This window comes from Poecilia reticulata, chromosome 14 (genome assembly GCF_904066995.2).
Source record: "Poecilia reticulata chromosome 14, P_reticulata-male-v2, whole genome shotgun sequence".
NCBI classification, from domain to species: Eukaryota; Metazoa; Chordata; class Actinopteri; order Cyprinodontiformes; family Poeciliidae; genus Poecilia; species Poecilia reticulata.
The window spans coordinates 20,931,203-20,940,767 of NC_088843.1; the positions used below are offsets into that span (position 1 = coordinate 20,931,203).

A 9,565-nucleotide genomic window follows, 5' to 3' on the forward strand; every position below is an offset into this window, starting at 1 on the left:
AACAAGCTAACATGGCAGCAAAACACTGAAACTACAGACTAGCTTAGCAATAGCTTCCCATATCCTGTTGCTGCCAACTGGGGGTGTGAATACTTTTAACTAGCTTCATGGATAAAAACACCACGATACGAATCCAGATTCATGAAATTTAAAAAATTTATTATAAAAGTGCAAAATAAAAAACAGAAATATTTTTGTTCTGCAGAAAAATAAAAACTGTTGTCTCTGGCTCAGCAGCAGAATGTGGACAGACCCGGTCTGGTTTGACAAGTCTGGTTCTGAAACAGAGAATGGTCCAGATATATTCAGAACTGGAGCCAGGACCAGAACCAGAACCAGGACCGGGCCTGGTCCCGTGTCTCTGGGTCAGCAGCAGAACCTATAGTTCTGGTTATTGACCAGCAAAATCTGGATCCACCCAACTGCAGACAGAACCCTGAGCAGACCCGATCCTCTTAGTCTGCTCCAGAACGTCTGACCAGGTTCTGGTGGCCGGTTCCAGTCAGCTGGGCTCCAGAACCGGCCCGAGTTCTCTTGGACCATCTGGTCCAGCAGGCATAGGAACCAATCCACCTGGACTCGGTCCCGGTTCCGAGTGTTATCCAGAACCGCGTGCCTGCCGCCACAGCGGGTCAGCAGGTCCGACACGCAGCTGCTGGCTTGGACCCGGTCCGGCAGGCTACGCCCCCCCAGGGCGTCTCCGTGGGTGAACAGAACCGCAGCATGCCGGGCCAGGTTCTGGTTCTGATCCAGCAGCTGGGTCAGCAGGCGGAGCAGCTGGGTGGAACCGTAGCTCAACCGGCCGATCTTCAGCACCAGAACCACTACGTGAGGTCCCGGTTCCGCCAGGAACATCCGGGCCCGCAGCTCCATAACCAGCCGGTCCAATGACAGAATCTCCTCCGGCAGTCCGGCCGAATCCACCACAGTGAGCTGGACCCGACCCACCTCAGCAGAACCACGCTCCGGGTCCGACCACACTCCAGCAAAGTCTGAGTCTGGTTCGAAGCGCTGGAACCCGAGCAGAGTGTTCCCAGCAGAACTCTTTCCAGAACCAGCTGGTCCGATCAGGACAATCCTCCTGTCCCTCAGCGGGGCGGTGGAACCAGCAGAACCATCTGGACCATCAGACCCTGTGGCCCGGTCCATCCCGTCACTGAAAGATTCTGCAGGACCAGAGAAAGTGAGGAGAAAAGTATTTATGCCCTTCCAGTTTAAACCAGTTTGAATATCAAACGGAACAATCAACCCAAGAGAACCAGTGGGCCACCTGCTGACTCCTTAAAGGGCCGGTACCATGTTTTCCATTTTTCCTTCAGTTGTTATAAAAATGCTTCATATATTAAATATGACTTAATAGAAATTTTACTTCCTGATTAAATGCCTTGAAATTGGGTCTCTGCCTCTTTAAGAAACTCCTGCTCTTTCTGAAGCTCCGCCTCCAGGAAGTCATCCCAACATGGCTCCTCTGTCAACCCTTTACCATTATTACCAGAAATGAGCTCAGCTGTTCCACCAGCTGTTTGCTAATTGCTGCTGGCTAGTCTGAAGGAGCTGAGTGATGGAGGAGCTGCGCCTCGAAGGTGGGGTTAGGTACACCCAGGCATAGGAATGGTTGCCATGGAGATTAAAGGATTTCTCAAACATGAAAGAATCAAAGCAATACTACAGGGAAAAACATTAGAACACAATATAAAGTCAATATTACATGATACCACTTCGTTAGCTGGCTATCTAATTAACTTGTTAGCTTGTTATGGAATTAGCTTGCTAGCTTGTTATTTAATTAGCTTGTTAGCTCTTTACCTGCAGATAGCAGCAGGTGTCCAGCCTTATCCAGCAGCTCCTGGACCTGCTGTCTTCCTCCGTCCTCATTGTTGAACAGGTGCATCCTCCCACAGAACCTGCGGGCCACTTCCGGCAGCGAGCTCTGCTCATCCTTGAACACAAAGTCCCTCAGGGCCGCGTCCCTTAATGAGGTGGTGTCACTTAATGAGGCGTCCTTCAGGCCGTCTCCGTGGGTGAAGAGCAAGAAGCAGCGATTGAAGCCCCGCCCCCCGACTGCCCTGAGGGACGCCTCAACCGCCCGGATCTGCTCCTTGGTGAAGCGGTCCAGCTTCAGAACCAGCAGGAACAGGTGGGCCCGGCTGGTCCGCTGAACTTCCTGGCAGCAGGACTGGATCTGCTCCTCGAACTCCAGGATCCCGGCTGTGTCCACGACCCGGACCTGCATCCCGAAGACCCGACCCGCTTCCTGTCTGACAGGGATGTTGCTGGGACTGAAGGACGCCCGGGACAGGAACGCCGTGCGGCCTAAGATAGTGTTCCCTGACGCGCTTTTCCCCACACCAGAGTTCCCTAGCAGGACGATGGTCAGGTCCGGGTCCGTTTCTGGTTCCATAGCTGGAGGTCCTGCAGGACAGAGAACATTCATCATGGAGTGCTGTGGTGGCGCAAGGGTTAACCACAACCCACATATGGAGGCCCTAGTCCTTGACGCGGTTGCAGGTTCGATTCCGGGCCTGGCGACCATTACCACATGTCTTCCCCCTTCTCTCATTACCCCCTTTCCTGTCAAGTCAATATTAAATAAAGGCCACTAAAGCCAATACAAACCTTGGTCTGTCTGCTGCTGCATGGAACTAAAACCAACACTGCTGCTGATGCTGGGAGCAGCCATATTGAAACACAAAGTCGGCCTTACGAGTCGTAACCGAGTTGGAGACTCTCCAGAACTGAAGGGGGCGCATATTCCCACCTTAGATAATCTTTCTAATAATGTAAAGGTAAGTAAAGTTGTCTGCAGCTTTAGTAAAATAATTAAGAGTAAAACCAACAACCACTTTAGTGTTTGATAATTGTTTTAACAGCTCTAAAGATTAAAAATAAAAAAACCGTAAGATCGAGGCTCTTGTGGGAAGTAGCGCCCCCTTCGGTTCTGGAGTGCAGTAGACCATGTTCCAAATATGCTATGAGTCAGCCGCCAGGCCCCGCCCCTTTCTGAGAATAAACCCTGACACCTGATTGGTGAACCTGCTCCAATACCCTGGCTGATTCTGAATTAAACTTTACATATTTAAGACAAACTGACTAAATTATTACTTTATAAAGAACTTTTTTTCTGAATTGTGGCCCTTCTAGCTTACCGTACATCCTGGACGGTCTGAATGGTTCGGGTTAGAGTTCTGCTGATGAGAGCCTTAACAGAACCATCGGGACCGGGACTGATGGGTCAGGTGGCCTCCTCTTCCTCTCCCTCAGGTCTCATCCATCAGGATCCAGGGAGTGAAGCTATAGAACCGGAGCAGAAATCAGCTGTTAGCTGTGGTTCTGATCCAGACCCGAACCCGAACCTGAACTACCCAGGATCCCACTCATTCCTGGTTCCGTTTAAACTGACAGTTTAACTAATCAGAACCAATCAGAGAGCAGAACCTACAACCGCCTGAGTTGCAGCTCCAGAACCTGGCTGGTACCGAGCTCAGGTCCAGACCCACCTGGGCCGAACAGCTCCGTGCAGGTTCGGAACTCTGACATCACAACCGAACCAGACCGGACTCACCTGCTCAGGTAAACCGGTTCGCACAACTTAGAAGCCGCAGCTGAGGGAACTTTCTGAAGGGATTTACTTTCGCTTCGTCACTTCCCGTAAGCACACGATGCAGCTGCGCAGGCGCGTTGCGGCTATATTATTATTATTTAAAAAAATGTTTTTTTTGCGCTTTATATATATATATATATATATATATATATATATAAAAATAAAAAAAAAAATGTTTTTTTTGCGCTTTATATATATATATATATATATATATATATATATATATATATATATATATATATATGCGCTATTTATGTCAGTTCTGGTCCAATATGCGCTGAGACGCTGATGGGTATGTAAACATCTGACTTGCTGGGGCTTCTGGATTCATAATGAAACTTTATTGAGACAAAACATTGAAACAGAACAAAGTAAGCCAGCAGAAAGTTTGACCCGGTGCTGGTTCTGGAAGATTTCAGGATGAAGATGGACGTTCCTCAGGTCCAACGCTCTGCAGCTCCGGGTTCCCCTGGTTCTGGTTCTGCTCTGGGTCTGGGTTCTCCTGGTTCTGGTTCTCCTGATTCTGGTTCCTGTTCTCCTGGTTCTGCTCTGGGTTCTGCTCGTCGTCTTGGCCCATGTCTCCCCTGTCCTCTCCAGTGGACGTGTTGTCTCCGTCGTAGACGATGTCCTCTGGGTTGGGTGCAGGAGGACAGAACTCCTCCTCTGGGAGGATGCTCTGGAAGATGGACGCCGCCTGAAAACAGCAGAAGAAGAGCTTGAGGCCATGATGACAATGAACGCAGCACCAGCTGTGAGGACCAGGTGACCCTAGGTGTCTCACTTGTTGGACGGCATCTTCATGTCCCAGAGCGCTGTCTGGACCGTGGCAGATGTGGACGTTAGAAGGCAGAGGCTGACCTTCGACCTGCGACGCTGTGCCGTCCGCCATGTTGAAATACAGACTCCAGAGGACAGAGGGACGCCGGTCTGGGGACAGAGGGACAACATTAGGGGACGGGGCCAGATGAGTCCGGCCCAAGGGAGGCCGAGCAAAGGTAGGTGGGGCCAGAGGTCTTCCTCATTACCACCAACCTGGCCATTACACCACAGAGGAAGAGGAGGTGTTGGCTCCTCCTCCTCCGCTCTGATTGGTCACAACCGGGTCGGTTCTGCTGCTCACCTTCCTCCTGAGACTCTGTGGTTCTGAACATCCTGGTTACCAACGGAGACAGGTCCTGGTGGGCAGAGCCAACCGACCGACAGGTGAGGTGGACCAGATCTGAAACAGAAAACCAGTTAGAGCTTGCGGCCATCTCTATGGCAACCTGATGAAGCCTTGCCCACTCACAGGTTCCAGGGATGCAGGTCATGGAGGACGGGCTGAGCTCCACCATCTTCACTGCAGGACTTTCTCCTTCAGGGGGAACCGTTACCATGGAGATCTGCACACACACAAGTGAGATGGCTAAGCTCCTACTTCCTGTTTACTGCTCTAATCAAGATCCAGCAGTGTGGATAGGGGCAAAGCTACCTGCTTATGTGGGGGTTACTTGCTAATGGAGGGGTTACCTGCTAATGTGGGGGTTACCTGCTGATGAGGGGGTGAGGTATGGGAGTTACCTGCTGGTTGGACTCTGAGGGAAGGACTGAGGAGTCGGTGATGAGAACAGCTCGGCTCAGGAACCTAGAGACACACATCATCATCACCATCACCATCACCATCATCATCACCAGGTGCTCCGTGTTCTCACTGAACTCACTTGGAGGGCGTAGCCACCTTGCTCCTATCCAGGTAACTGATCTCCATGACAACGTGGCTGCAGCTGATTCGCTGTCCTCGGCTGTCTATCACCGCCGTGCACCTGCAACAGGAAGTGATATTACAAAGCATCAGTTGGACCAGAATCAGATCCATGCTCCATTTGGATGGAGTCGTGCCCTTTGACCTCTTCCCCTCTGTGGCCTAATGGAGCAGAACTGGGTTGACGTTTGACCTCCGAGTGGTTCTGATTGAACCTGGGGTTCATCACTGATACAGGTGAGTCGGGTCAAAGGTCAAACCAGGTCCACTCTTTGAGAATCGGGTCGGAGCAGGACCGAACACTGCCGGACACTCTGGCTCTGATTCAAACGGACCTCTACTGGTCCAAACCGCCCCATGGCTCTGGTTGGTGCGGTTACCATGGTTACCTGTTGGCATCCCGGTCCACGATGAGACAGTGGACAGAATGTCTGAGGCAGTAGATCCCTCCGAACACGGCACTCATCCTGCAACGACACCGGGTCAGAGCGTCAGAACCAGAACCACCGTTCAACTGGCTTCTAATGGCATCCAGTCAGAGGTAGCTGTCTGTCTGGCCGCGCCCCTTCTTTACTGCAACACACTAATGATTTATGTTACATCTGCAAACAAACACCGTCCAGCTTGTTACGAACCCGGCCTGGTTGGAGGCAGTACCAGCTGATCAAACCCGACCCAATACAACCAGAACCTGAGAAGCTTTAAACAGAACCTCCAGAAGACCAAACCGGATCAGACCAGAACTTTAAAATCAAGAAGAACCAGCACTGATGTCTGCTGAGCAATACCGGGTCAGAGCAGAACCTCCCTCCCTTCCACCTGTGGTGGCGTTGCCATGGGAATGGTTGGTTCTCACCTGCAGAAGCACTGGGGGATCTCTCCAAGGCCGTACACAGGAAACAGGAAGGGAGTGTTGCCATAGCGACCCAGGCTGCGCAGGAAGTGACGTGTCGAGGCAAGACCTTCCTCTGTGGGTGTGTCTTCGGCTACCATGGCAATGGAGTGAAGCAGGAAGTGCTGCAGGTTGTCCCCCAGCTGCTGGTCCCGCAGGAACTCCAAATATGGCCGACCGTGGTAGGCTGAAGGCAGAAGACTGCATTACCCACAATGCCTCAGGCTGAATAGCTGATGATGTCATCAGGAGGACAGGCAGTAGTCACCTGTCTGTTCCTCTGTTTCCTCCACACAGGAAGTCAAGAAGCGCATCAATTTCCTCTTTTCCACTACTGACAGCTGGCGACTCGCAAACACATCTGCTCTGCTGCACGGCACCTGGCAGGGGTCAGAGGTCACAGGTCAGCAGAGAACCCGGCAGATGGGTGGAAAACCAAATACCAACCTGCTCTATGTTGCCGTGGCGATAAGTGAGGATCCTGGTGACGTTCTTGAACTCAGCGTAGCGGCTGACGTTAGACTTGATGAGCAGATCGACCAATGAGCCGCGAGAAAACAATATCTGAGGAGGCGGGGAAGGGTTTAGTGTATGACATCATCAGCTGACTCCTGCTGTCCAGATGACGACATCATAGTTGCGTTTACCTTTGAGACGAGGTCGATGTTGAACCTCCGGCCTTCCTTCACCAGCTGGGTGTAACTGATCTTCTTCCTGCTTGGCTCTAATTGGCCGGAGGGAGAGGGGCGGGGCTGGTCAGCCTCTGGCTCCTCCCCTTCTGCCTGAGCGGGCTGTGATTGGTTGATAAGTTAGTGTCAAATGATCAGACCTGATTAAAGAGCTGACTCTTCCTCACCTGCTCCTCTTCTTCCCCAGCTCCTTCCTCTTCCTCCTCTTCCTCCTTTGAGTCTGAACATTTGAGTCGTTAATCCAGATGCTGATCAGTAATAGTTAATGAGTATTGATGAGGTCCCACCTGCAGATTCTGTTTCTGACGACTCTTTAACCGCGTCTTCATCAGCTGCTTTCTCTTCTTCTGTGGTGTTTGCAGCTTCCTCCTCCTCCTCCTCTTCCTCACTGGGGAGATGTAAACAGCTCACAGGTCGTCCCAGCCCACAGGTGAACCAGGGAGCGGAGCTTACCTGGCGTAGCTGAACACCTGCAGGTTGGTGATGGAGGCAGAGTCTGCCTGTGACAGGTGAATTAGCTCCTCCCCTTCCTCCGTTAGACCTGACCAATCCCTGACCTCCTCTGGCTTTGGCTCCTCCTACCGACACACACACATCAATCAGCTGGAGATCAATAATCAGTGATCAGATGATCAATAACCAATAATCTCACGTTCTGCTCCTGGATCCAGGTGAGCAGGCCGTTGAAGGTGAAGCTAGCCCAGTTAGCGGCATAGTAGCTCCTCCTAAGGACACAAGCAGAAGCCTTTCACAAAAAAGCCCTCCCAGGTGATATTATTGGTGATGATCAATGACCTGATTGATCATTAAGTAGACATTGACCTAAGACAGGCTGGAGCTCACCTGTCCAGGTGGAGAACTCGCTGTCCGACCCTCGAACAGGCAGCTGCCACCACCGACTCAGCCAAACCTGATCAATCAATAACCGATACAGATTCATCATCTAACATTCAGAGTCGATGACCGGAGGGGATGAAGGAGGCCCGCCTCAGTTCTTCTCCTTCCAGACCCAGAACCACCAGAACGACATAGCACACAATCCCCACAGACCTCCCTGGTGTCCTAGTCAAAGTAAGGGGCTCAGTCTCTGTGCAGCTCTGCTGTTTATTATATTGATATAAACATAGTGAAACGAACTTTTCCTCTGGAGTAAAAACAACTGAAGATGTTTTAAATCAGGCATGTTGGTGGACGCCTCGGAGCAGCAAGCTTCATTCTGAAGAGAACATCTGGGTTCTGCTTAACAAAACCAGGACCAGAACTTTATGAGACCCAGCAGAACCTCCAGATCAGAACCTCCAGGAACACAACCGGGTTTCTACAGAACCTCCACAAGGCGGCTCTCTGGTTCTGACCAGCTAGCAGAACCACAGAGGCGATCTGCTGAGTATGGGGGTTCTGGTTCTGGTCCAGGTTCTGATTCTGATTAATCTGGAACAAATCAGGAATTCAGTTCTAATAAAGAAGAGCAATGATGATAAAAGTGATTATTGATTTGCTGCTGACCATAAACATTGTTTACTACCGATGATCTGACACACCCACCAGCCTGAGCAGCTGCTAACCTCAGCTAGCTAAGGCTAGCTCAGACTTGTAGTCCTTTTTCTGCTTTTCTTCTTTCTTGTCACTTTAAGCCTCATTACTACATCGTTACTATTAACATTAATATTATTGTTATTATTAGTAGTAGTAGTAGTGTTTATCTTACTTCTTCCATCTGGCAGCTAGCCGTTAGCTGCTAGCCGCTGCCATTGAAAATGCATTGACTGTTAGCCTCTAGCTAACGGCTTGTTTAAGTTCAACTCCTGGTCTGGTTCAGACTGGTTTACATTTGTCTTTGGGGATGTTTTGGATCGAGACGGAACCAAAACCCATTCCGACACAAGACCCAAGCCATATTACGTCATAACATCTAGGTTAGCTCCTACCTGTGCCCAAAATGACGATGTCAAAATCAGACGGCAAGTCCTCGGTAGCCATGTTGGCAGAAGATGCACGGTCATGTGACCAGGAGGAAACGTGTTCATTGTTTATTTTCAGTGCATTATTTTTTTTCATGTGTCCTGTCATTTATGGAGTTTCAGGTATAATACAGGGAGAAGATGGCTGCCTACATGTACCAGGGCAGAGTTGCTTTTAAAAAATATATAAGCTTGAACCTCAACTGTTGACTGACGTCATTAAATCCAGTCAGCATGGATGGATGGATGCGCTAATTACATTAATATAACGGTTTCTCTATGGCGATATACTAGTCTAGAAATACCCGTGCGTAATACAGGATTGGTAATCCGTAGAAGCCTGTGTGTGTAGTAGTAATGGCGACTGTTTGTCAAACCAAACATCTTGTAATCACTGAGCCATTGCACTGAGCTGATATGTTCAACACAGACAAGAGAAGTCCAATGTCCGAAAATTTTAAGTTACCCCATGCACTGCTTCCCTTTATTTATGGTTCTAGAGTCAGACCATAACAATCTATAGATCTGAATATGGATACCGCCCAGATCCATATTCAGCCACGAATGAACAGAACCTTGTTATGCTAACAAGCTCAGAATCCGAACCTCCTGAGACCAGAACCATTCAGAACTCTAACAGTTGCTTATTATTTAAAGGCGAAATAAAAAACTTTCTGTGAA

At 49.9% G+C, this 9,565-nt stretch overlaps 2 protein-coding genes across 3 annotated transcripts; both read right to left on the reverse strand.

Moving 5' to 3' along the window:
• Nucleotides 1–138: 138 nt before the first annotated feature.
• On the reverse strand, nucleotides 139–3,731 carry LOC103459899 (GTPase IMAP family member 8-like). Of its 2 annotated transcripts, XM_008401831.3 has the most exons (4): nucleotides 3,563–3,731; nucleotides 3,147–3,291; nucleotides 1,807–2,412; nucleotides 139–1,166 (listed from the first exon to the last, which is right to left on the reverse strand). In XM_008401831.3, the coding sequence occupies exons 2-4, from the start codon at nucleotides 3,151–3,153 to the stop codon at nucleotides 367–369; spliced, it is 1,413 nt and encodes a 470-aa protein (XP_008400053.1). In that variant the 5' UTR covers nucleotides 3,154–3,291; nucleotides 3,563–3,731; the 3' UTR covers nucleotides 139–366. The 2 variants fall into 2 exon arrangements, with proteins under 2 accessions (XP_008400053.1, XP_008400052.1); XM_008401830.3 differs by having other exon boundaries at nucleotides 3,147–3,731.
• A 189-nt stretch (nucleotides 3,732–3,920) lies between these two features.
• chm (CHM Rab escort protein) lies at nucleotides 3,921–9,002 on the reverse strand. Its single transcript, XM_008401829.3, has 17 exons — nucleotides 8,852–9,002; nucleotides 7,767–7,833; nucleotides 7,576–7,648; nucleotides 7,377–7,501; nucleotides 7,211–7,311; nucleotides 7,091–7,143; nucleotides 6,882–7,025; nucleotides 6,682–6,798; nucleotides 6,503–6,614; nucleotides 6,199–6,421; nucleotides 5,732–5,809; nucleotides 5,302–5,403; nucleotides 5,162–5,225; nucleotides 4,890–4,983; nucleotides 4,722–4,820; nucleotides 4,383–4,528; nucleotides 3,921–4,295 (listed from the first exon to the last, which is right to left on the reverse strand). The coding sequence occupies exons 1-17, from the start codon at nucleotides 8,991–8,993 to the stop codon at nucleotides 4,017–4,019; spliced, it is 2,019 nt and encodes a 672-aa protein (XP_008400051.1). The 5' UTR covers nucleotides 8,994–9,002; the 3' UTR covers nucleotides 3,921–4,016.
• Nucleotides 9,003–9,565: the final 563 nt, after the last annotated feature.

Excerpts from the sequence above, each read along its gene's own strand:
- chm (XM_008401829.3), bottom strand. The coding sequence starts at position 8,993 with ATGACAGGACACATGAAAAAAAATAATGCACTGAAAATAAACAATGAA. Across the intron at positions 4,821-4,889 it reads GACCTGCATCCCTGGAACCT|ATCTGGTCCACCTCACCTGT; the intron begins GTGAGTGGGCAA and ends TTTCTGTTTCAG. Across the intron at positions 4,296-4,382 it reads ATGAAGATGCCGTCCAACAA|GCGGCGTCCATCTTCCAGAG; the intron begins GTGAGACACCTA and ends TGCTGTTTTCAG.
- LOC103459899 (XM_008401831.3), bottom strand. Across the intron at positions 1,167-1,806 it reads ACACCTGCTGCTATCTGCAG|AATCTTTCAGTGACGGGATG; the intron begins GTAAAGAGCTAA and ends CTGGTCCTGCAG.